The 27,300-nt window shown below is 45.3% G+C and overlaps 2 protein-coding genes across 2 annotated transcripts; one reads left to right on the top strand and one right to left on the bottom strand.

The window, feature by feature from the left end:
* Positions 1-470: 470 nt before the first annotated feature.
* On the bottom strand, positions 471-23,538 carry smarca4a (SWI/SNF related BAF chromatin remodeling complex subunit ATPase 4a). The gene is made up of 34 exons (XM_080009187.1): positions 23,412-23,538; positions 21,120-21,383; positions 20,536-20,668; positions 17,844-18,293; positions 17,540-17,638; positions 16,315-16,570; positions 15,679-15,805; positions 15,382-15,555; positions 14,683-14,856; positions 14,385-14,555; positions 14,229-14,279; positions 13,925-14,055; positions 13,717-13,777; positions 13,521-13,633; positions 12,418-12,565; positions 12,029-12,192; positions 11,752-11,818; positions 11,468-11,578; positions 11,107-11,349; positions 10,713-10,826; positions 10,513-10,620; positions 10,312-10,398; positions 10,134-10,180; positions 9,864-10,030; positions 9,266-9,429; positions 8,481-8,747; positions 6,852-6,929; positions 6,529-6,747; positions 6,174-6,433; positions 5,118-5,226; positions 3,061-3,162; positions 2,245-2,377; positions 1,760-1,899; positions 471-892 (listed from the first exon to the last, which is right to left on the bottom strand). Exons 2-34 carry the CDS (start codon positions 21,339-21,341, stop codon positions 860-862), a joined length of 4,923 nt encoding a protein of 1,640 aa, XP_079865313.1. The 5' UTR covers positions 21,342-21,383; positions 23,412-23,538; the 3' UTR covers positions 471-859.
* A 2,837-nt stretch (positions 23,539-26,375) lies between these two features.
* LOC307237281 (galactose-3-O-sulfotransferase 2) lies at positions 26,376-27,181 on the top strand (the record flags this gene model as incomplete). The annotated part of the gene is given in 8 exon segments (XM_080009994.1): positions 26,376-26,537; positions 26,539-26,604; positions 26,608-26,748; positions 26,750-26,890; positions 26,893-26,907; positions 26,911-26,947; positions 26,950-27,111; positions 27,114-27,181. Coding segments are annotated over 8 exon segments (792 nt in total).
* Between the last annotated feature and the right edge of the window lie 119 nt (positions 27,182-27,300).

Below are 27,300 nucleotides of genomic sequence, written 5' to 3'. Positions count from 1 at the left end.
ATGGGCGTGGTCACTTCATATACACACACACACACACAGGGCTGTGGGATATTTCTTAGACTGACATATTGACTCATAAATTTTAATATGGTGGTTTAATAGGTTTGAAATATATCGTCCGTTTTTGAAAGAATACACAACATGGTTTATTATGAGATGCCTTTATTGTACTTTTTGGAATCCAGTGACACCGACACGAGAAATGGTCCCAACCTTTGCCCCCCCCCCCTCCCTCCCCCCTCCCTCCCTCCACCTATTTCATACACAACTTGAAAAAGGGAGGGGCCCCGGGGCGGGATGTACCGTGATCCCGCCTGTAGTCTTAAATTAAACAATGATAATAGAACAACACATCCAGGTGCATTTCCACAGACACATGACATGCATTCAGAGAGGGATACAGTTCATGGAACGACAGTGACTCTGGTTGACACAGACATGTGTCAAAGAAAGAGTTAAGATGACGGAAGTAATACCACTTAAAAAAAAAAAAATCAAAAAAAAAAAAAAAAAAAATAACAAGCTCTCCTTGTGGTCCACGATCAATCTGCTATTCCAGCCATGTAAATCTTCATCAATTGTAGGAGAAAACAAGAAAGAAAAATAAATGACATACACAGTTCATATCCAGAAAGCCGCTTAAATATGGAAGTTGAAGGTTTTGAGCTTTCTTATTTTTACCAAATGTTTATTTTATTTTTTTGGGTGACCTTTAATTATGCTTTACTTCTTATGAGAATACAATAATCTCACTAACTCATCTAGTTAAAACCTGGCCTTCTCCTCGCTGTGGTATCTAGGTAAAATATAAAGGTTCCAGTCGAGGGTCTGTGTGGGCCGTGGCTCCCGTCGGGTGACTTCAGTCCTCCTCGCTGCCGCTGGCCGAGCGCTCCTGGGTCAAGCACACAAGGAGATGGGAGAAGAAAGAAACAGTCTTTATTTGTCACACGACACTCCACAACACATGCTTGCACACACACACACATGCACATGCTTGATGGTGGCTGGTGAAATGGCTCCTCTGCTTTTAACCCATCCTGGCTTGTCCTTCCTCTGGGGGCACAGCCAGGAGCAGTGGGCAGCATACGTGGACGCGCCCGGGGACCAGGTGATAAGTGTCCATCGCTGGTCAGACGATGATGGGTGCATGTTTTTGGTGGGGGTCCTTACTGACGTGAGTTGGAGGAAACCCCATGTGAGCACGGGGAGAACATGCAAACTCCACACAGAAAGGCTCCTGTTTTTTTGGAAGATAACCCGCCGGAGCACGGTGCCAACAGCGCCCCTGGCGGGAATCGAACCCAGGACCTTCTTGCTGTGAGGCAGCAGTGCAATGCACTGCGCCACCGTGCCACTTAACTTCCTTTAACGCAACACACAATGAGGCTACTCCCAGTTAATGAAAGCTCCTGTACAAATACCTAATGTATGTAGAGGCACCGCTTTAGTCATCCCTTAAGATAGCGGGGACACATTTCACAGGAACTAGAGTCCCGATGAGACCAATACAGGGTTTATTCTGGCATTACAAAACCTTTTCAAGGACTTCATGCAAAACAAATACATTTCCAGTTCTTTACTAAACTTAAACATAATATAATCTTAATCTCGTTGTCTTAATTATATTATATCTATATATATTATTAATCTCATTGTCATATACTTTTATTTGAAGTACTACAGTATTTGGTATACACAGTATTTCCAACCATGCTGGATTAATTTCTGGCAAGCACTTCAAGCATTTTGTTTCGCTCACCTCTTCCTGTTCCTCTTCGCTGTCGTCGTCGCTCACCACAGGTTTGGCGCGGACCCCGCGGCCCCGCCGGCGCTGGCCCTTCCCGCCGCGCTCCCCCTTCTCTTTCCGGCTCAACTTGATCTTCACCTTCACTGAGCGAGCTGCGAGGGGGGGAGTGTGAGGGAGGCACAGAGCAAACGTGTCATCAATGCTGATAATTAATAGAGATAAAGGGGGATCTCATTCAATACCTTACGTCGAGCTAAGGGTGGCCGACATGGACAGAATTCCTTATTGGTTCAGACTATTTCACGATATGTGTCACGATACTGAGGTTACGGGAAAGATAAACCTAATTAGTAAAAGCAAGGCACTGTTTTGGCACTTGTTTTTGATGCAGAATTGAACATAGCCTGTTAAATCATAAAGTAAACAGAAATGGCATTGACAATGGACATGACGTGTGTGTGTGTGTGTGTGTGTGTGTGTGTGTGTGTTTGACTCACATTCAGACTCTGAGCCTTCGTCCAGCTCCTCCTCCTCTTCCTCACTGTCCTCGCCCTCGCTGTCGTCCTCCTTCTCGATCTTCTGCCTCACGCTGGTGAACACCGACTGGAGAACGATGGAGTCCTCGTAGATCTAAAGGGGTTCAGCAACGTGAGGCGAGGCACAAAGTAACAGTTTCGTTCAGCTCATCCTCCTTCAGTTAATGCTACATTCACTGTCAATCCAATCTCTCTGTCATTAGAATATGTACATGGATGGCACCTCCAGGTCTTGTTTTATCCCATCTCAGAAACCATCGGCTATCGGTCTAACGATGACAGACCCTGGGGAAGACGGCCAATATTTCTGGGGTAACTGGTGTAGGCAGAGGACATCCGCGCCAAGACTTCCACTTCCGTGCGCCGTCATTCTTTACAGTCCGTGTGGGGTGCAAAAGAGGCGGAACGCATTGGCCGAAATGCAATCTCGGAAGCCATCAGCTATCGTCTGACGATGATTAGCTTTTTATTTTTATTTACCATTTACTCCTTGTGAAACAATCCGCTCGTAGACGTGGTTTCGCAACTCCATCTTGATTCTTGCGTCTCAAGTTGCTAATCGGACTGTAAACAATGACGGGTGCAGAGAAGAGGAGGTCTTGGCCTCGATGGCCACTGGCTACACCGGAACACCATAAATATTGGCTGTTTCCCCGCAGAGTCTATTGACGTCAGAGCGATAGCCCCGAGGGGTTCAGAGACAGTGTTTGTTTTCAATCCCAATGTGATTTTCCCCAAGAGCTTTAATGCTTTCACCGTGCGTGCGTGGTCACATACCAGTGATCCCTCCAGGTTGAAGGTCTGAGCGTTCTGACACAGCAGCATTACATCCTTCTCTAGGTCGTTGAGGCTGCGGTACTTATGACTCCTGATTCTCTCCTGGGGGGGTGGGGGGGGGGGTTAGTGAAGAAGATGATCAGATGAGGATGGCACTAGGGGCGCAACGGATCACAAAACTCACGGTTCGATAATTTTTGGACCAGCAAAACAAAAAATAAAACTTGGCTTTCCATTTATTCTGAAAAACACCTTTGCTTTAGGTGTTGGAACTTTTGCCCATGGTCTCAAAACAACATTCAAGACGTCCAACGTTTAAATAAAATCGTAAAATATATAAAATATTCAATAGTCAATTTGTATAATTAATCTGCAATATGAGGCACGCATGATACCTCCATCCTTTAGACATGGTGGTGAGTGAAAAAATATGATTACATCTGCCCTCACTAACTCAATTCAATTCCAGTAACAGTAACCAGTATTGTGTTCCATTTCTTAGGTTTATAATCAAACTAAATTTCACGAAAATGGGTTTTAAGCGAGTTACAGTCGTTGTAGAGAAGTCTGCATCTCTCAATGCACGATTTGATTTTCGATTTAAACATATTTATTCCAGCACTAACCCTAACAAGTCTTGATTTGACTTTTTTTTTTTTTAATGTATTTATCAATAAGTACCTTTGAGCCCACTCACATTAAATAATGTTATTTTTTTTGTAGTGGAATAAATATAAACAAAATATTTCATACAATTTCATAGATAAAATAAATGCTTGGGAAACCTCATTTCGATCGATTTTCGATTTTTAGTTGGAATCGTAACACCACTATGAACCAATCATCGTACTTCAGAGTAAAGCACCGAGACGCATCTGTCTTCTCTCCACTGTAGCCTTGTGTCAAGAATTATGGAATTATGATTTTAAAAAGTAACATCAGCAGTAAAAGTGTAACTGAAAGCATCCACCCAAATTGCCCTGATGAAGCTTCTCTGTGGCCCACAGCAGGACACTATGGCTGTACACGTCAACTCTTACAGTAGAAGTCCACTGGATGCGCTGACACAGCGCACGGGCGCGGTGTACCGTAAGTGCACGCTTCCTATTAAACCGTGTTAAGCCACTGTTGCGGCTGCACGTCAGCTGCACAGCATTTCTCCATTTTTGAGCGAGAGGTCTATTTTTAATTTTTTTTTTTCAACTGTGCACGGTTGTGTAGCCTTTCTCGATAGAAATTGGGAGATAAAACGGTAGAAACGTAGAACGTAGAAAACGTAGAAATGTTTTTTTGTAAATAGTGCAATCAATTGAAATGTGTTTTATATCAGTTTACATTGTACCAGAGATTAAAGCTGCTGTTGGATTTGCTTGATCAAGACCCGTTTTCAATACAAAAAAACAAACATGCTGTGTCTGTATGAGTGTGTGTGTGTGTGTGTGTGTGGAGGGGGGGGGGCATTAGTTCATGTGATTGGAGGGGAGGTGTCCAGGATAGTATGGACGGAGAGGACAGAGGGAAGTGAGGAGAGCGCTGGATGTGAGTCGAAGTAAGTAAGTAAGAGAAAGAGTGCCTGAAGAGAAGTCCGTAATAAAAAGGGACACGGCCATCCCAGGATGTTATTTTTCGACTGGACACCTCAATACTGAGGTAGTTGTAAGCCCTGCAACAGGCGATAAAAGCAGCTTTGGCTCCACGGAGGATCCCTCTGCGTCTCCTTGGCCAAGCGTCACAGTATTATCAAACTGTGTGTTAAAATTGTATTTTATTTATTTACTTTTTTAATCGCTGTTGTTTCCTGTATTCCTCCTCTCTCTATGACATGTTTCAGACGCTTTACCACACAGCCAGGGGAAAACCACCCTGCACACCGCGGCCGTACACTGCGCTTACACGTTTGGTGGACGTCAAGGTGCCAATTTATTCCTGCATTAAACTATATGAATCAATAATGTTGTGCCAATAATGCTGCCCCAAATCAATGGTAAATAGTTCAGAAAAAAAACCAACCCAAAAAACACCAAGAACTCCCTGCCTGGGAGCGATGGCTTCCATACCTTAATCTTCCTGAAGTCCACAGGCTTGCGGATCAACTCGTAATACTCGGGCAGCTCCTTCCGAGAGGGCAGCTGGATGAAGACCTCGCTCAGCTGACGCCCATTAGTGCTATAGAAGAGGGAAACAGAAGCTGGGGAGTCAAAACACAGCAGCACATTTTGGCTGTCCAGCCAGAGGGCACCATGAGAGTGCAACACTGATAAGTAGGGATGTACCGATCCGATATTCAGTACAGGGTCCGATATTGGCCAAAACTACTGGATCGGATAATATATATTTTGAGATGCGATACCATCGTCTGATGAATATCCCCCCGCAAAACACCATGGTGAAATGTGCTTGTAGCCTTTCATTGTATACACAGCTCATTCACGACGTGCAGTACGTGAAGTAATGGCAACATAACGCCAGGTACCTTAAGGAGAGGTCATGTGGTAACCAGGAGCAGCAATAACATGTGGACTTATTTTAAGTGCAAGATCAACACAGCGGAATGCAATACATTCAACGTGAGCGTTTCGAGGGGTGGCGGAGTGGTTGGAAATTTAAACATGATTAAGCACTTGCAATTTGTTATCTTAATGCAATCTAAAATGCAAAGGTGCAATTTAAGTGATATTTGAATGGTGCTTTCAACCGTTTTATTAATAAGTAGCTAAATAAAAGGATGCATCATTATTGTGCAAGTCATTTTGTGGGCTTTGTATTTCTTTGTTTGAGGAAATGGAGAACATTTTGAGTGAGTTTAGATAGCTGTCATTAGCAAGATCTTAGTAGTTGTTTGATTGCAGATGCTTAGTGTTGTGGAATCTCAACCCTCAAAAATGGTAATCCACTTTTGTGGTGAGTGGTGTTCCATCCTTACTGATAAGTAACTTAATCATTATGCCTTTATTTAGATTACATTGTCTTAACTCTTTAGTGGGGTAGATCACCATAGCAACATAGCCAGATACTTTGACAAAAAAATTAGATTAAAAAAACAACAAACAAAAAAAAACAACAGGTAGGTCAAACTGCTTATTCTGCTTTCAGAGAACACGGGGCCTTCTCACCCGTCCTTGTACTTGATGACAGCGTCGACGATCTTCTTCATCTTCTTGGTGAGGGATGGCGGGTTGGGGGTGAGTTTCTCTGCAGGCGGACGCCCGCGCTTCTTGGCCTTTTTCACCTCCTCATCCTTGTCCCGCCCCCGGCTGCTGGAGCTGGGAGTGGCCGGACCGCTGTCATGGTCCCTGTCCCTCTTGCGCTTCCTGGTGGTCTTCTTGTGACGAACCTCCTCCTCGATGTCTTCCAGGTTTCCTTCCTCTATGGCCTGGCAGATGGATCACAAGCACTGAATAACAACACGCAGCAGGACGAGTCTGACAACAGCAGAGATGAATTTTAATGTCCTGCAAGTCAGCTCACCTTCAGCCACTGCTTCTCAGTGAGGGAGTCGCTGTAGTCCACCTCCTTGCGCTGCCGGGAGCCCCGTCCGAACATCTTCTCCTCTTCCTCCTCGCAGGTCAGCCTCTCCACCTCGGCGTCGTCCTTCAAGATCCAGGCGGGCAGATCATCTTCCTCCATCAGACGCGGCTTCCTCTTGGGGTTGCGGGCCTCCTCGCGGCGCCTGTCCAGGTCCATGCGCTGGAAGCGAGAGCGGACGGAACGGAAGGGTCAGTGAAGCGAGGTCGAAAAACGACGGCTCATTTTCTGCCAAGTGACGTCGACCTGGGAGAATCGGGACTGACCATGAACTGTTCAAACTCCTCTTCATTCCTGGCGATCATCTGGTTCACAGTCTCGTCGTCGGGCACCTCGTCTTCCTCCTGTGGAAGAATAGCACAGAAAGAGTAAGAATGGGGTGATGGAGGATCTATGTGGCACCTCAGAGTCAAGTATCTGAACTAACGTAGTTGTATCTCAAATATAATAAACAAAAGATGATAATTAAATTGAGCTATGGTATGTACCAGAATAACGACCTTTAGGCCTGCGTGTCTACAGTATTGCGTGACATACTGTATCGTTTTGAGTAATTACTATATGATTTGAATGCAAGAAAAAAAGAAGCATCTATATTAGTTAAGAGAGGACATGGCAGAAAACAAAAGGTTTCCAAGAAAAAGAGGTACCGTTCCTGCATTGGGTCATGTGTGAATGGGAGCAGGGATCAATATTCTGGGAAACTGCCAGTTCCGGCAATTTCCCATCTAAAGACCTTACTAACTTTTTCCGGGAAAATGCCAGTACGGCTGTGTTGTGTATGGAAGCAGTAACATTCCCAGAACAAGCACGTGAAGTAGGGGTGGAGCCATATCGGCAATGCACAAATAGTGGGATTTATGAATGTTTACTTAGTACAAATATTAACAAAAAAAATTTGTTTTCAGGAAGAGAAAAAAACAAAACAAAACAAAAAAAAAAAACATTGGGAAAAATGGCAAGTCCGATCCAAACCGTGGCGCTCAGCTACAAAGACGAGAAACTGAAACCCGTCCAGTCTCTACGGAGACAGATCTTTATCTATGTCTTTTAAACCCGAGACGGTCTGCATAATAATTAGCCATGTGCTTCTGTATTATGTGTAACAAGTTAACAAATTAGGTTAACCCTAATTTAAACAAATATTCAAAATAATAATTATAATAAAATGAATCTACTCTGAGGCAAATTTATCTTTCTTCATCCTTCCATTGTTCAAACTCAATCTTCCATAGATTCTCAAAAAAACAGAAGCAGGTGGATAATTATTATGCAGGATGACCTCATCGGAACCTCCTGGGTGCAATGGGAGACTTTTTGGACCATTGGGGTTTTCGGAATAATGGGCACTCCCCCCCTGCCCGCGCCGGCTACACCGGAGCTTGGAGCAGCACCGGAGCTTGGAGCAGCAGAGGGAGGGAGTGCACAGAGAGAGGCAGAACGGGTGGAGAACATTCCTTCTCCAGAGGCAGAGAGTGTAGGACAGATTGAAAATGATCACACTTGATTTATTAACATTGGGTTAGAGTTATTTCGTCCGGGTACGGGGGCTCTGCCCTGGCTCCGTCAGCGGAGGGAAGAGTCCGTCCGGGAGGGGCGGGGAGACGGGAAGCGAAGCGCTGGTCTCTGAGAGCCAGGGAAAAAATGAAAACCGGTTCAGATTCTACATCCGTCGCCGACAGAGATTGTCCAAACGATCGCATCTACACTGGAACGGACTGTCCCTTGCCCTATCTATTCCGGCATTATCATGGCAAGGGTGAGAGGCGCAAGATGGAAATATTCCGGAATGTAGCTGCATGTGTGATTAGTGAAAATCACAAGCGGTGCTGGACAGATATATCTAAAACAGGTGGGGTGGCGTGCAAGTGGAGGTGGGTACGGATAACTCTCACCCAGGCCCCGCCAGGCCGGCAGGCCCCCCGGGTCACGACCTCGTCCTGTTCCTCATGCTCGAGAATGGCCTGCAAGAAGGCCCTGCGCTCACAGCCGGAGGACTTCTGGTCAAACATGCCGGCCTGAATGACTTTCTGGTCAACGTTCAACTTGTACTTAGCGGCCGCCAGGATCTTCTCCTCCACGCTGTTGACGGTGCAGAGGCGCAGCACGCGCACCTCGTTCTGCTGGCCGATACGATGGGCTCTGTCCTGGGCCTGCAAGTCCTGTTGAAGACAGCAAAAGAACAAGGCCGGTCAGAACGTTTACATGCACACATTCATTTACAATCAGGTGAAAATCAGGATAAGATGCCATTTTGAATAAGGTGTATGCAATGCATTTGTATTATTTTGATTCCTTTATTCCTTCATTCATCTGTCAAACTATTCAAACCTGTTGAGAGGCTGTGTCTACATTTCACAATTAATATGATAGGTAGGTAATAATAGAGGGTTTGAATTATTGCCTTTAGAATATAATCACAACTTAAATGTGTATGAAATTCACTGAAGTGCAATACCAAATAGCAACACAGAGCAAAGCAATTATATCTGACAGCACTGCAGATGTTCACATACACCTTTATGTTCATGAAACACTGGTAATTGTGTAACTAGGTGTTTATTAAAACAGATATAAAAGGACCGTGAAAACATAATGAAAATGGAATGAGAGTAATAAGATTGCTATTGTAATGCTGCCCTGCCCATATCCCCAATCAAAGAATACTATTTCGACCCACCTGATGTGGGTTCCAGTCGCTGTCATAGATGATGACAGTGTCTGCCGACTGCAGGTTGAGGCCCAAGCCTCCGGCCCTGGTGCTGAGCAGGAACACAAAGTACTCGGAGGCCGGGTCGTTGAACGTCTTCAGCAGCATGCCGCGGTCCTCTGCCTTGGTGGTTCCTATGAAGAAACAGAGGAGCAGATTCCAGGAAAACGACATAATTCACGTGCAAAGTTTCGTGTTGGACGGCCTCAGCCGCGGTACACTTTCTTTGGGGCCTAAACACTCAACCCCTACCAGCTGTAGGGGGCCTACACTGTGACAAGTCTCTGCTCTGACCTCCCTGTGGAGAGGGATCGAGTGTATGTGGAAAAAAAGTTGCCTAATGCCTAGTATCATATAATTGTTTAGAGTTAGGACAGCCCTTGGAATTGGTGTTGAAAAGGCCACATTCAGCCAAACCTATGCCACAATACAAGTAATACAGCACTATCATTTCTCCTATTAAACACAATAATAGATAGCTCCCTCATCCAAGTCTTCTTAGAATGTTTTTTTAACATCTTCAGCACAGCAGAATTACAGAATTAGGTCATTATGTTTGCCCGCTCACCATCCAGACGCAGGTACTTGAAGCTGCGATAGGCAAAGTAGTCCTCCATGATGGTCATGAGGGACGTCATTTGGCAGAAGAGCAGCACTTTGTGGTCGGTGGCCCTCAACTTGGGCAGGATTCGATCCAGAAGCTCAAACTTCCCGGAGGAGCGGAAGAGGTCGGGGCTGGAGAGAAGGGAAACGCAGGACTATCAGACACTTCCAATGGCAACACAGCACACTCAGTTATAGGAATATCAAAGAGCACTCAAAAACAAAGTCCACTTACCCACTCACTACTCCTCCTGAATAGCCAAGATGCTCAGAAAATGACTCCTGTTAACAGAGCAAATACCAATTCAAATTGAGATTGCTCTTGAACTCAAGTTGCCTAAAGCTGATCATGGCCGTATTGCTGATTTTAACCTTGCAGCTTCTTGTAGTGTTCATATAGGGATGCTTCATACCTCTATGTGCTGGAACATGTAGGGGTGGTTGCAGATTTTCCTCAGCTGCATGATAGTGTTCATTAAGGTCTTCGTACCGCCCTTACCCTAGAGACCAAAACATCATTTGTGAAAAAACAAATCACACCCTTCAATCCCAACATCCCGCAAACAAAGCTCAGATCTCTTTTCTGTGTAGACGTGCGTCCCCTCCGTCTCTACCTTCTTATCCTTCTCCGATCCGTCAGTGAGCAAGACGCCTTTGGCCTGCATGTGTCTGTACAGAACCCTCTGTAAGGCCGACATGTCGCACTTGATCACATATTCCACCTGAAAGCCAGACACATTGAGAGACATCGTCGTCAGATATTTCAACACAAATCGCTTCTTTAAAAGTGATGACAAAACAACAAGGTGCCGACCTTCTCAGGCAGCTGAGCCTCGACTTCCTTTTTGAGGCGTCGCAGGAGGAAGGGTCGCAGCACCTTGTGGAGGCGGCGAATGATCAGGATGGTCTCTTCTTCGTTGAGGTCCACCTGAGAGGCAGTGAAAGGGAGGAGGGGAAGATGAGAGGCACGCATGCAGAGCAGCGCACCAATTTACATCTGAAGAGTGTGTTCAAAAATGTATTTCAGAAACAAAACAATTAGCCGAGAATAGTTTGTATACCACAATATGAAATATCTACTTTTATTGTCCTATTGTTAAATTAAGACCTACAACGTAAGTAAACGCAGCCGCCTTCTTCCCACATGTTAATTCCTCCGACCATTAAAAGACAACAAAGCACCGGTGACCCCCCCCCAGCCCGCTCACCTTCTCCCCAGTCATGGCGAAGGGAGCGTTGAACCACTGCTCGAAGGTGTTGCAGCTCTTGAAGATGGTCGGCAGCAGGAAGTTGAGGAGCGCCCAGAGCTCGGGCAGCTTGTTCTGCAGCGGCGTTCCGGTCAGCAGGAGGCGCCGCGGGGCCAAGTAGTGTGTGTTGAGGACCTGGGTCAGCTTACAGTGGTGGTTTTTCATACGATGGCCCTCGTCCACAATCATGTACTTCCAGCGGAGCTGTTGAGCGAGAGGAACAAAGTTTTTGAGGTTAGGCTTCCATCGACAAAAATGCAATTTGGCAGATTAATTAAGGGATACATGTTATTTGTGAGGGATGCGAGAGCGGTAACCGTACCTTAGCCAGCACCTGCTTGTCCTTGATGATGTACTCGTAGGTGGTGAGAAGCACATTGAATTTACCGCTTCGGAGAATGGGAATGAATGCACGGCGAGCAGCCGGGGAACCCTGAAAATACATGTCAAAACATGTTAAGCACCATTCTCACATCAATAAAAAAAGACTAGAACCTAGACAGAACTGTGAAAGTGCACATGGAGACAGATTATTGAGATGATAACAGAAGTGGAACACAATAAGAAATGAAAATATGTGCATGGACCATTTCCTGAAACACCAACCTTGTAGGAGATCTTCACAACGGAGGGCGCCCACTTATCAAATTCGTACACCCAGTTGGAAAGAGTTCTAGGAACAAGACGGTAATTAGTTTAGAAGAGGGTGAGATGGCCTTGCTCTCTGGTGCCCCCCAGTGGCATCAAAGAAACAAAACATCAATCAAGAGTCAACAGTATTTGCGCAGAGGAAATCCAAAAGAGTATAATAATTCTTTGTCTTTCACAACGATGAGCTTAGGAGATGAATCCAGATAAGAGCTTTGATGAGAGCTGGACTCACGAGAGCGGTACGATGATGAGGAAGGGCCCGTTGATGCGTTTGTTCTCCATGAGGTACGTGATGAGGGCGATGGTCTGGATGGTTTTTCCCAGGCCCATTTCATCAGCCAGGATGCCATTGAGGTTATTGTTGTACAGCGACACAAGCCATTCCAGACCCTTGATCTAGATTTTAAAATAAAAGAAGAAGAAGAAACAGGTTATGGTCAATCCACAATTAATTTAGAACAATATAAAAAAATAATAAAAATATATTATAATAAATAATACATATTTTTATTCAGTGATACAAAGATAACAAGATGACAAAATACAGACAGAAACAATATTCTCATCGTTTTATCTTTTCTCATCAGGCCATTTAAAGCAGTTGTTGTAGTCAAGTCATACCTGGTATTGTTTGAGTTGCCCGTTAATAAGCAGGGACGACTGCTTGTCCACCTTCTCTGTGACTGCGTGGGCCACGGCATAGTAGGACTGCAGGCCTATGTTGAAACTTGCGCTGCCGTACTCATCGTCCACATCCTGCTTGGCGTGTCTGTCGGGACGGAGGACATTTTAAAATGACAAGTTGCATTGCTCAATGACGGTGAGTGACGATGTTCTGAGTGACATTTTTGGAAGAGCATTTCACTGCGATTCAGCACCCTGTACTGAAACACACCAACTAGTGAAGAAAAACATCTAGTGGTGGATTAATCCATTTAAAGAGAAGGTGGAGTGCTTCACCAAAAAAAGATCGAGCCTTTAGTCTGACTTGCAGATTCTGATTTCCGATCTGCTGTATGTTAATGACAAATACATCCCGTGATCTGATCACGCACACGTGATAAGACAGTCTGCACATACAGTCTACTGCTGCAACAGTTACCACAATAGTGAGATTGCTAATTTTGACACTGTTATTGTTCATTATTCACTATGGAACAATAAATAAGAGCATGAAACTGTCACTGAGTTCCAATAAAATTGAACATGGGAATGTCACCAAGTTTCAGTATAATTCAACCTGTAACTCTCACTGAGCTTTAGTAAGACCCAACATATAAATAACGTGGAAATGTCCAGTTAAAACTTCCAGTGAAACTCTTTCACTTAAAATGCAAATATACATTTATATTATATGGTCCTTTGCAAATAAATTGCAATCATTCCAAATCTTTTTTTTATAAATGCCCCAACTCTGCTCACTTTCGTTCACTGGACGTCCTCCTTACCTCACCGTGCGTCAAACCATATATATATATATTTATTTATTAAAAAAATAAATAAATGTTTGCATAGTTTCAGCTGGCATTTCGTACCTGCGTATTTTGACTAATAGTTGCGTAGTTTGTACACAAAATGTGTGCAGGTTGGCAGGTCTGCAGCTGGCAAACTTCAGCATTTAAACAAAATGAGCATCTTAACACAGTGATAAAACAAATCGCATTGCTATCCAGTGAATATTGAGGGAAATTGCAAAACTTTAAAATTTAATTGTCAAGTCTTACTCGATGATGTGCTGAACGTCTACTTCAGACACCTCTTCACTGTCGGGGTCGGGGATCTTCTTCTTTTCCTCGGTGGGAGCAGCCGAAGGTTGGGGCTGCTCCTCAACTTCCTCCTGAGAGAGAAGCCGACAGGAGGTCAAACCAACGATCGTGGGCGAGTCATAACTGAACCATCAGCTGTGATGCTGCTAATTACCTCCTCTTCCTCCTCTTCTGAACCGCTGTCTTCGCTGTCTGAGCGTGGAGCCACTTCATACCTACAATTAAAAAATAAAAAAGGTACTCAGATAATGTCCACAAGTCTACAATGGAGTAGTAAGTAGCGGTAAGCAGTTTCTGGAGACATCCCATTTCTGCATAAATCTTCAAGTTAATATTTGACATGAAGAGGGTTTTGCACTGACCCAGGGTTCATTTCTAGCCACGCTTCCAGCTGGCCAGCCTTGGGGGCATCGCCGCCGGTCAGAATCTTTCCGCTGTCCACGTGGATGATCTTCACCGGCAGGTCGCTCATCTGACTAGTCTCATCCAATGGCTGGGAGGGAAAGAGCAAGTAAGAAAAACGCTAACATGAAACAAACAATTACCTCAACACAATGTTGTGCATTCAGAATATGAAATGTGTGGCCTTGATGGAATAGAGGTCAAACTTTGAAAAAAATAAAATAAAAATAAAAATGTGAATGCATTTTTCTCAACGGTACTGACTTCTCCGTCTGGTCCCAGGGCAGTGGCACCTCCCTCTGTGGTCTCTGGCTTCTGAGCCCCGGGAAACATTCAGAAAACAACAAAACAAGATATTAAACAAAACAAACAAAACAAACACCAAAAAATGAGTAAAACAGGGCTCTCAACACAGTTCACCTTCTTCTTTTTCTTCTTCTTCTTCTTCTCCTTCAGCGCCTGCACCGCCTTGTGGGCTCGCACCAGCTCGGTGAGATTGGCCACGTACTCGTCCGTCTGCTGCAGCAGGTAGGCCAGACGCTTGTCCTTCTTCTGGTCGATGAGTTTACGGTAACCTTCCTCATCCTCCGCCTGGGGTGCAGAAAATAAACGAGAGTTGGACACTTTGCAACCGTGTGCAAAACTCAAAACGCAGGACTGTTTCCCCTCATTGGGACTCGATGAGCATTCTGGAAGTGCACGATGAGGGGAATCTCACCATCAGCCTCCGCATCCTCTCCTTCTCGATGCGCTCGTTCTCCTTCTTCTGCTCGCGCTCGGTGTTGGCATGGTAGGTGGCCACGGCCTTGGTGGCCTTCTGGATCTTTCCGGTGATTGAGCGGTGATATTCTTTAAAGTCCTTGGCGTGCTGCAGGATACTGTTGAGGTATTCCTGTGGACACAAAGCCGCCAGGGTTACATTACACACTAGGGATAAAGTCCAACATCTTTCTTTGCGAATGGCTTTTCTTTTTTTTTTTTTTTAACTGATCTACATATTTCTGTACATTTTCTCAGCAGCTTGTTTTCAAATGGCTTCTTTTGTTCCTCTTTCTGTACATTAAGGTTTTGATTTGGTTTGGGGTTTCTGAAGAAAGAAAGCGGATACTTAGTGCATGCCCATCTGAGTTTCAAAGAGATGGAAAATCTTTCCTTGCGCTATTGACATTGTATGTATATGTATGTGATGAATAATCCTCTTGAATCTTGATCCTGAAATAAGACTCCTAACTTGGGATATTCTTAAATTATGACGTTTCTGTAACAGTCAAATTCTTATCTTAATAGAAGACAGCATTTTGCGCTAAATGCTGTAAGTAAATAGGATTGTGTAATACCACAAATCCTAAATGTCAATCCTAAACTGAGATAAGACAGTATTTCATAAATTTGTGGTATCACTGTAATCACGGTGTACCTGGTGTTTCTGCCGACGTTTGCGCTCCTGTTCAATCTTCTGCTGTTTCTCCAATTTCTCAGTGATGCGGGCCTCACGTAGCGACTGGCGCTTGCTGCGCTTGTAGGCTTTGGCGTTGAGGGCCGTTTCCAGCGCTGTGTCACGCCGCATGCACACCACCACCTCCTGACGTAGCTGAGGGAACGAGAGAGGCAGATTAGTAGCCTGCGGCACAGTAAAGGTTTCCAACTGGAAGGATGTCAACAAAGATGAGAAGGTTTGATCATCTCCTTTTTTCTGTGTTCGCTGCGTGCCTACCTGTCTCTGGAAGTTCAGCAGCCTGAGGGCCTTGAGTTCGATGTTGGCCTTGGTGCGCAGGTCCCCGGCGAGGGAGCCTGGCAGGTTCTCCAGCTCCTGGATACGGTGAGCAATACGAGCCTGAAGCCTGAAGAACATTAAATGGGATAATTAGCAAAGATCATCATTGATTCTCTTTGAGCCACAACTCCATAAATAACACCCAAGGCTTCAAATTGCTAATTTCTTCCTGGTTCAAGTTTACTGGCAGTAGAGGTGAGAAACAGGCAATGGTTGAAAATAAATCCACCGCACTGAGAAAATTAAGCTTTCAGCTATAGACAGAAGCTGAAAATTTTGCAAATATCTTCATTTATTGCATTTTTCTAAATATATCAACATTTAAGCTCAGCATCTAACTTATATGTTGAGATAGATTCAGGAAGTAGGAAATCTGTTAGCCAAATAGCCTTGTTAATTTTAATGACCGCTAACGTTATAAGCAATGCCATCAATTCCTGTAGGTGCTTGATTAGAACTCAACATTGGCATCCTGCAGCGATTCTTTTGACCTCGCCGAGATGCGAGAAAAAAAGAAAGTCTCACTCAATCTCCACTCAGAAATTGGTTTGTCCCACCCTTACTTTGGATTCTCACCTGTACTCCCTTTCCTGGAGGATTTCCACAGGGTCCAGCCCACGGGGTTTCTGGATGGGGGTGACACGATTCTGTTTCTGATGCAGCATCATTGGCGGGGGCTGCGCAGGCTGGCCTGGGGACTGGGTCTGAGGGGGCATGACCGGGGAGGCAGCGGGGGGCACAGAGGGGGGAGCAGGAGAGGGTCTGCCAGTCGGCTGAGGGGGAATGAGCTTCTGAGGAGCGCTGGATGGGGCAGCAGCATTCACCATTGGTCCTGGGAGAGTGAAAAGGTATTCAGTTTAGATCAGATTAAGGAGACCTGAAAAACTCACCTTTTCAGTGCTTGTGCACATACATTTGGGTCTCTGATGGGCCTACTAACATACAAACTGTGAAATAAGACAACCCAGTCAGTTTTTTGTGAGGGTTCTATTTCATAAACGAGCCTTTCAGATTTGTGATTATTTGGTGCCTCAGTAAAATTTGAAGTGCGCTTGAGTAATTCCACCTACAGCTGGAGAATAACAAGCGGCACTGGGAACTGCTCTGTTGGCTTACAGACCAGCACAAATCTTTTAAAAGAAGACTTAATTCCAACTTTCCGTGAATAAACTGCAGATGATGGAAATTTGAGTATTAAAAAAATAATAATTCTGCATTTTCTTTCTAAATTAAAAAAAAAAAAAAAAGATGCGGAAGATAGACTGTAGGCTCCGGTGCATGATCCACTGTGCGTTTCTCCAAAGATAATCAATAAAATAATGTGCTTTATTGATGATGTATTGAGTTTAGTTTCCGATATTTCGATGAAATAAAAAATCTCTGCATGCGTTTCCAGGTGTGGTATCTCCCACAAGCTTGGAGCATGGCAATGAAAGTCAGAACAAACAATTTAAATTATGTCTTGTAGATGTAATATGAGTGAAGATTCAGCAACTGGATGACTTATTTCTCGCCTCAAATGTGTTTAGAAAGACATTTTGGTGGACTGATGAGGTGAAATCAGTGAGAGCGTCCAACAAGAGAGAGCGTCCTGGAACGGGGTGGTTTAGAGTCATGGTAGAATGGCTGGGATGCAAAATCGAGTGGGATTTTCAGCAAAAAAAAAAACAACAAAAAAAAAAAACATGTTTTGGGAACCACAGAGACCTATGTTAACTTGTTGAGAAGGGGCATAAAAGGGCCCCTTAAGGTTAACACACAGGAGATGTGCATGTCAGCTGATATCAGTTTGGCTGCTTACCTTCAGACCACGATTTGGGGGGTCCGTTAGTGGGTTGTCCCTGCATACCTGGGGGGACACCTGAAGGTCCAGGAGGAGGCATGTTTGGACCTACCATGCCTAGGAATAAATAAAAACAGATAAAACAACATAAGGTGCATAAGATTCCAGAATATTATATCACAGCAGATAACAATATCTTGCCACCAGGGGTCTCCTTTTGGCATAGAAAATTTAGTTACTTTATTATTATTATTATTTTTTAATTGCTGCATGTGTAACAGGCAATCATTATGTGAAAAACCATCATAAACATCTTTCTGACCGTGAGGTCTGTTGTAGTTGGCTTGAGCCGGGCCTGGACCAGACCCAGCACCAGGCCCACTGGAAGGCGGCATGGTGGGCATGGGTTGCTGTTGCATCCCTGGCATGGGTCTCTTTCCCTGCACGGCCATCTGTAGGTGTTCTGGGAGGGGCTGACTGCGTGCCAGCATCTTGTAGGCCATGATCTGAGCCCTGAGCTGGTGTAGCTGGTTCTGGTTGAATGGCGTGGGTCCACCTGATCCGCCTGGCCCGCCCGCAGTAACTCCAGGTCCGCCTGCACCCGGGGGACCGCCACGGTTCTGGCCCATCCCTGGGCCCGCCTCCCCACTGCCCTCCATGGGACCAGACCCCGGACCAGGGGGCCCACCGGGCATCATAGGACCAGAGGGGGGGCCATTGGCTGGCACAGGGCTCGGGGCATGCTCTGAACCTCCCAATGGAGAGGGGTACCCTGGAAGAAAAAAACAAAACAAAACACACAAAAAAACTTATGCCATAGAAAAGGTTCAAAATACAATAGAGAAATGTTGGAACTAAAATATAAAGTATCAACACAGATCAATTAATACTGGAAAAAGAAAAAAGAAAAGGGAAAAAGATTTAGAGCCAGGAGGGGTTTGAAAGCCAGAGTTGAAATTCTGCCATTTGCTTAAAAAGGTAATTAAGTGTCTGATTATTGCTGCCTCCATTCCTCTGGTTCTTGTCCTGTTTCCCTTGGTAACTGTGCGGTTTTAAAGCTACAGCTGTTTCTGTTGTCGTCTTAAAAGAGATATGTTGTAAATTGTGACGGCTAGACGACTGAGCCAAAGCATCTCTAATACGACTGGTCTTGTGGGGTGTTCCCGATATGCAGTGGTTAGTACCTACCAAAATTGGTCCAAGGAAGGACAACTGGTGAACCAGGGACAGGGTCATGAGGGGTTATGGGTGTCCATGGGCTCATTGATGGGCGCGGGGAACAAAAGCTCGCCCGTCTGGCCCAAGCCCCCACAAGACAATTGAACTTGAACTCAAAGAGTTACTGTAGCACAAATTGTTGAAAAAGTAAATGTTGGCTATGTTAGAAAGGTGTCAGAATACTAGGGCTGCCCCCTGAAAGTCCACAAGTAGAATCATCAGTCGGAAACCTGTAAGTTGACTGAGATTCAAGTCGAGCAGTCGTGTTTTGTTTTTGTCAGTCAGTGTGCATTACAATAACAGGATAAAACAGATAGAAGCTTACAAAATGCACGGGAAAAACATTGCAAAGGGGAATCAAATATATTTTTTACATGTGTGAATCATCAGCGCCTGGACACCGATGCGAACACGACTCCCTGTGCGCCCCGATTGCCGTGCCCCGTTCCTCAAAAAAAACAAAAACTAAAAACAATGTGGGGACAGGATACGGTACGTAGGGATCAGTACCGTTAAGATTTGAACAATACCACTCCTTGGTACTGGATCGATACTGCTTATCGATCGGGATCTTTAATTTAAATTTTCTTTAATTCCCTAAGAGAAAAACCACAACAAATTAACAGCAGAATTAAGACTACTGTATTTTCTCCACATTACGCATGAAGAGGGGGCACACTTTGCGCCCTCGTCTCCTCGTGCGTGTGTGAGAGCCAGGCAGAGGGAGCAGGCCCCACCCCCCCCCTGTGCATATCTCCGGCAACGGAGGAGAGAGAGAGAGAGAGAGGAGAAATGTTTCTTCTGATAATAGAGAATATGCTTTTTCGATGAATATCTTAATGTTATTGCAAATTAGAAATGTATATTGCCTAAATAAATAGAAAATAAATTTTCTTAATTTCTCCAATACCGCTAACAGTACCGGTAAAGTCGGAGCTTAACGATACTACGGCCTATAATCATTTAGCCACAGGGCACGTTTAACACCAAGCCGGTCAGTCGGTATTCAACCCTAGGCACGAGTGATCGCTTGTGCCCTGTTCCTCCGGGCCACTCCCGCAGAATATTCACATTGAACAGCCGAATCCATTTAGACTGACAAAATTCTGAGTTCGATACAGCACAGTGCATTGCAGCTTGTAGCCGCAGACTGGTCAGAGTCCCCAGGCTGACCACTGCCAAAAGCACCTACAATGAGCAGCTGAGAATCAGAACTGGACCATGGAGCAATGGAAGACAGGTCCGAGCTGTTTTGGCGACACGCGGGGGAGCTACACCACATTAGTGGTGGTGGTTTTAACGTTGTGGCTGAATGATACACCCTGTGTTCCTCCAGACGGTACTATTTCTACAAAAGGATTGTGGGTTTAAATAAACATGCTAGATCATATGATAATCTAGCAAAGCTTTGCCAGTGCAAAGTGCTTAAAACCCTAACTTGTAGAATGTGTTCCAGTTGATACAACACCTGCTCTTCTTCAGCAAAGGCACCATTTCAAACACGCCCCTTTAAAGGTACCTGGTAGATCCAGTCATTTCCACAATGCAGACAATCACAAGCTACACACGCACCTAGGCACTAATAGTCGTGGGTTAAATAGTGTGACTTTCAGTTTTAAACAACATCACTTCAACATTTCGGCAGAGGAAATAAAAGCAATTCTCAATGCACAAGGGGCCTGTGCACCCTCCAGGCAAACCTATAACACAGCACATATTGATACAAAGCCCATACCAACCACAATGCTTGTTGTAATTTAAACTTACATGAACTGATTGATTCAGCAATCTCTTACCCTGAGAGTGTTGGTCCATCGGACTGGGTGGGGGTCCCATCCCAGTGTGGCTACCCGGTCTCATGCCCATGCCCTTCATCTGACCATAGCGAGGGTCTTCCGGCATACCCTTCTCATGCATGCCTTCCATGGGCTATGGACACACAGCACACGTCAGACATCATCTTGGTTAATCGTAACATGGAAGAAAAACTATTAAGAAGGTTGATTCAATAAATATATTAAACTATCATATATTTATTTTTGTCACTATAGTATACAACCCATATTTTTTATTTAAATGAATACAACAATTTGTATAAGATGTAACAAAACATCTTAACACGCAGACAGATATGATCAATTACAGAATAAAGGAATAAATGTATTGGTAAAATCATAGCTATAAATTCTGGATCAATAAGTACCAAGGTATTTTAAGTTATATCTTGCATGACTATGTATTTCTGTTACTTAGTATGGTAACACGCTATGAAGTGGAGGCACAATTCAGCGATTGGGAAAACAAGAAAAATAATTCATGGTGGTCTGACAAAGATGCTGTTCTGTGAAGGGAAAAAAAGAAATACAAAACGTTTTCATACTTTGTGCATCTGGTGCATATTGTCCTGAGGATATCCTGAGGGTCCCTGTGGAGGGTGTGGATGTCCTGACCCAGGGGGTCCCGGGCTGGGCCCCATCATGCTGTGGGTAGAGCCCGGCGATGGACCGGGGCTTGGACCCATCATTGCACCTGGGGAAGGTCCAGGGCCAGGTGAGGGGCCTGGCCGAGGGGTCCCGCCCATCGGGGGATCAGGGGTGGACATCTCTCAGTGGAGATGGGGAATGTGTGACAGCGGCAAGTACTCCTGTGATGAGATAACGTAAAATGTTATACTGTCACTACCAGGGGAGCACTGACACATATGGAAGAATATCATATTCTTTGCGTCAATAAAATAATTTAACTTATAGACTCAAATGTTGCACGGGCAGTTTCTAAAAAGTACTTCTCCTGAGACATTGACCTTATACAAATTGAAAATAAGGGGTATTTATATAATGATGCATGCACTTTTACTTAACAGGGGTTTCTGGGATCATTTATAGGGAAATTTAGGACAATGGCTGCCACATATTTTTTTTTTTTATTGTTTCAAAAATGGAATTTCATACACAAAATCACATAGAGCTTCACAACACAATTTAATTTCAGCCTGAATTTTGTATACTAGACATGATGAAAATGTTGTAAACACTATTGTTGTTAACCTTGATCACATATCCGTATCAATTACTATGGTACTGAAGTAGATTTGGAGATTTCTGGCAAAAATTGGAAGCCTGGTTAACAACCCCTCCTCACTATACCTGAGCTTCATTGTGACGCTCAGGTATAGTGAGGAGGAAAAATTTATAGTCATAAAAGTAATTTCAGTATCACAATAATTGACACGGCAGGTCCGATTAATCATGATCAGTACACAAGCAACGGTACAATGAAGTATCTTTCAACTTTTAAAGGCAGTTATATCAATCAATATCTTGTTTACTCTGCTGTTTTAATGTGGGAAATCTGGCGACTAATTCATGTTACTTGTGTTAGAAGCAGAGATTGACAGTTCATATCAGATAAATGAGGACATCTTATAATATTATAATAACTCTGCAAGCAAATACGTGTATTATAATTAAGTGTTATAGGGTCAGCAAGACATCTATATCAATTACTTTGAGGGGGATCCTCTATCGCAATTAAGTATTTCACATTTGGACACGTCTACTAAATCCAAGTTGGCCACAGGACGAAACAGAAAATGTATAAACTAGCTCACAACGTTTGCGTTTGTTTACCAGCCAAACGGTAACTATGGCAACACACACAACGTGTGCAATATATCGAAATATTATTGCAATAACGTTATACAAACATTGTAATGATTTAGAAATAATATCGTTATAGTTTATACTCGTCCATAGTTATCCATGCCCATATTTTTGCACTCATATTTCGTCATCCTATAGAGAAATCCAATCTATATTACAGATCTATACCACAGCCAACACTAGCACCCATACTGCCACTTCTGCCCCAACCATTTTATCTTAACTTATCCTTTGAATTTAATCACATTAAGTATATTTGAGTTTTCCTTTGTTTAACAGTTCTTTTGCTGGACTGTCGAGTTATTATATGCCAACTACCTGTACAACAATACACCGACCGTTAGCAAGATATATCCATCGTATATAAAAATAAACAGACATCTGCCGACATGCTAACAGAGCTAATGCTAGCCGGGCCTAGCCAGTCATTGTAGCTGGTTCTGTCACTTCACAAACACGGCTAGCGTGTGTGCGGTCGCCCCGCACCCTGGCCGTACAGCGCGGTACAAAATAATAAAAAAAAAAATAATAATGATAAAACACGTAACGGAACAACGACACAACACAAGCAGCAAACACACGCGCTACAGCGGAGCCGGGCACCCACAACATTCTGCTACCGCGAACAAGCTAAAGGGTTAGCCTAGCCGACCACGCTCTCCGGGGCCAGCAGGGTCACAGGCAGCGGCTTTGGACCGGTTGTTTTGATACCGTGTGTACAAACATTAAGCTCAGAGCGAAGCCGATTGATCCATCGCGCCCGCCGTACACCCCGTCCCCCGCTCCAAACGATCCCCCCCAGAAAAAAAAAAAACAAAAAAAAACAAAACAGTTTCATTCATTGCGTCGCGTCGCGCCACCCGCGGCACCGACGTCGGCTCTAGCGTCTCTATTTTTTTTTTCTTACCCCTTCTAAAACGCCCAATAAATGCGGAAACGCCGCGAAAACCCCCCCCCCCCCCCCCGGGGAGTAAACCGTTCGGTGAGGCGCGGACACACGGTGCACTTACACGGGCAGGATAATGTTGTTGTTGTTTTTTTTTTTAAAAGCTCGCCGGCGGCAGCGTCTCCGGGTTTTTCCTTCCCAGGCAGAAACAAAGAGCGACCGGCCCCGCTGCCTCTTCTTCCTCCTCCTCCTCCTCCTCCTCCTCCCCCCGTTCCGCGAGCGGCCCCGCGCTGCGCTCCGCTCTCCGCCGCCCCCTCCGCGCTGGTTGCCGCGCGGCCCGGCGGACGAGTCGTGCGCCGCGAACGGGTCCGTCGAATGACTCGGGATCCGGGAGCCGCTCCGGCAAAAAGGGAGCCGTTTTCTTGCGACGCCTCGGGGATCGCTGCAGCCGGGCGCGGGTCGGGGAGCCCCGACGTGCCCGGAGGATCCACGGTTCAACGAAATATCCGAAATGAGTCACTGCGGATACTTGGCCCAATTCGTATCGAGCGCGACCGATGTCAAACTTTCATTCCACGCAGGTATGAGTGGAACGTATTCTACACCCCAAGGACAGTTACACACAAATCATTTGGAGGGAATCAGGCGACGATAGTTTCTAGTCCCCCCGCTCGCTCACCCGCGCATTCAAAACGAGCGAGTCGAACGCCCGGAAGAATTGGGCAATCGAACGACTCCTTACGACTGACTCGTCGGGAACCGAATCATGAAAGAAGAGCGGAACTCGTCGCCGGCGCCCCCCTTCTCCCCCTCCCCGGAGCGCCGTACAGCAGGCGGCGCGCATGCGCAGTAGCGACTGCGCTGCAGCGAGGAATGCAAGCGCTGCTCCTGTAAACCGGCATGGGGGGGATGGGTGGGCAGATTGAAAAGCACACAATATTGTAGGCAACTGGACTAGTTATTAGTGATGTCTGCTTTGTATGTAACTTTGTGAATAATTTTGAGGGAAACAACTTAGATGAGGCTATACTGAAAGAGCTAAAGCATTATCTATATATACATATATTTTCATCTATATATATATTTTTTGCTTTTGTTTCTGTCTTTTTGTGTATATATTTTATATTCTGGTTAAGATTATATTGTTATTATTCCGCTACCTACTTGAACTCTTGTGCACTGTTTTGAACAGCCCTAGTATGATGTATGTGACAAATAAAAGATCTTGACTATTATTGTTAGTGTAGCGGCCCGGGGGTAACAGTGGACTGCATTTCCCAGGGTGCCCCGGCGTGAAGGGGGAGAAGATGAGGTGAGGGACCATAATATGTTCGTATAACAAAACACGTTCTTGTTTTACCACTGAAACAACTAGTACGAGTCATTCTCCATTTCGCATGCTACATTGGTGTCAGAAGTGGGATTTTCCGAAATGTCTACAATCAGGAAGATGGAAGAATTTCTCGAGCGACCCCAAAAGTCGGTGAGCGCAGGCCATGACCACGTGAGAAGCTGCTCACCCCAGGCTTAAGGCTACCGAGCAGTGAGTTCACACCCCCGCCGAGGAGCCACCGAGAGCAAGACACACCTGCCTCGTCTGTCTCCTCAACTTTAAGGAGCCGTAGGGCCAGCTGGCCCGGTGGCTCAAGGCCCTGCAGAACTACGACTTTAAGATACGCCACCGGCCCGGTCATCTCCACGCCAATGCAGACGCCGTGTCCCGACCCCTCTGCTAGGAGGAGGCGTCCCGCTACTGCCAGCGTGTGGAAGACCAGGTGACGGCGACTCCTTTGGTCTAGGTCCTCTGGACCACCTCAGCAGATGGAGACGACTCTCCCCCACCCGGCAGTGACCTTGGCTCCCTACCAGGTGACGACAGTCTAGAGACCCTCATTCCCCAACAGCTCAGCCAGGACCAGAGCCAGGACCCCATTCTCAGGCCAGCAACCAGTGTGGGTGGCGGTGTCCGCACTGGACCCCGAGACCAAGGCCCTCTGTGCACAGAGTTCCAGTCTCACGATTCAAAATGGTCTCCTCCATCGACACTGGCATGCCCCAGCGGGCCACCGTGAGATCCTCCAGCTCTTAGTTCCTCACCAGCTGCAGTCCCACGTCCTCCAGCTTGTCCACGGCTTATTGGGGGTGGGCCACTTCTGACTCCGGTCTCGGTTCTACTGGCCAGGATGTCGCCTGGATGTGGACCTTTTCATTCACCAATGTGACTCCTGCACTGCCAAAAAGGGACCAACTCACTGCTCACGTGCTCCGACGCAGCAGTATCAGGTGGGATCCCCCATGGGGCGGGTGGGCGTCGACATCCTTGGCTCCTTTCCCAGCTCAGACTGGGGGAACCACTACGTCCTTGTGGCCATGGACTACTTCACTAAGTGGCCAGAGGTGTATGCAGTTCCTGACCAGACCATCGCCACCACCTCCGAACACCTTGTCAACAAGATGTTCTGCCGCTTCGATGCACCGGAAGAGTTGCACAGTGACCAGGGTCGGAACTTTGAGGGGGATTAATGTAAAGCACCTCAAAGTGCTTTACATTAATAGATGGCAATCCAATAGTAATAATACAGAAGCAAACAAGAAAAATGCACACGTTTATATCTAACTCAATTTCAGTTCTGGCTCAATCATTTAGTACTTGAAAGATCACAATCATTCTTCAGCAAATCATAATTTTCTTTAAATTATTGGTCTCTAATTATAACTCTTAAACTGCCTCAAGCAATTCTCAGAAATAATCGTAAAAATAATCCTCAGAATAGTGTATGGCTTCACATTCATCATTCCTCTGGCATTATTGGTCTTCAATTACTGCAGTTGAGTTCACTTAATCCCAACTAATTTTCTTGGCTTGGGGCTCTTCCTCACTATTTCTACCTACTTCATTAAAATGTGACCAAGTTTATCGTATCCTATAATGTATATAAAATATAACACCGTTGATATGAATTACATTAAATCATATTTGCAACCAATTTAACTAATTGTTTTTAGTTCCATAGGTTTGGAGCTCCCTAGATGCACTATGATAATAATAGTGCTTGGTAGTAATAGTGCTCGTACAGCTAAAACTGAGATGCCACCAAACACCATGCACATTGCTATTATCTGTGAACCTCTTCGAACCTTTGAGTCCATTTTCTCCTGCTACATTTCCAATGTTCCTTCCTTCACCTTAACCAGAAAGGCAGCAGAGGGCCTTGAGAACAAGTCGGCGCTTTCTGGTTTCCTTGAGTCCCCCCGAGTCGTTTTGGGACCCAAAAGATAATGCAAATGGCCTGGCAAAGAACCCTATGAGTTTTGACTGAGGTCTTCACAGTCAGCAATGGAACTCCCTTTGGCTTACTAACTTGTCCAAGCTAGAGGTGAACTTCAAGCTGGTCATGATCACCACTGAACACTTTTACGAGTTCCTGGTTCTCCTGGGAGCTGTGCTGGATCTGATCCCTACAGGATCTGGCTTATATACATCTCAACACTTGTGCCCCACAGGATGTTGTTCAACTGGATGACATTACCAAGGCCAGAATACGGGCCTTGAACAGTCTTGGTCTATGTTTTTTTCTCCTCCAATTGTTCTGGGAGAAGGCGGGGAGCAGTATGGCCATTAGGGGCTGAGAATGGAGGTGGCTCTCCTGAGAAGCCACAACTGAGAGGCTCACAGTGTTGTGTGGCCAGACGAGGGGAGCCACCAGGGGAACGGCAGAACTTGGTGAGACCCTGGCAGACGGATACCGTTACCATCCGGGGTTATCAGGTACAAAGAAACCTGACACAGCAGGAACAGGGGTTCTGTGTGCAACCTGTACTGCCTGACAGTATCACGCTCATTTGTATTTGCCCCAGCAGGGTCGAGACATGCGAGCCCTGAATACACACTGATCTGTATCTACGGTTACAATGGCGGTTTTATATATTAAGAAATATACTCTTAAGCATTTAATGAACGTTTGAGGACAACAACAAAATATTTGCTATTTAACCTTTTTCTTTGAAACCCC

The sequence above is a fragment of the Zeus faber genome (genome assembly GCF_960531495.2).
Source record: "Zeus faber genome assembly, chromosome: 11".
NCBI lineage: Eukaryota > Metazoa > Chordata > Actinopteri > Zeiformes > Zeidae > Zeus > Zeus faber.
Note: the sequence above shows the minus strand (reverse complement) of the source record. Positions and strands in the feature narration are given on the sequence as shown.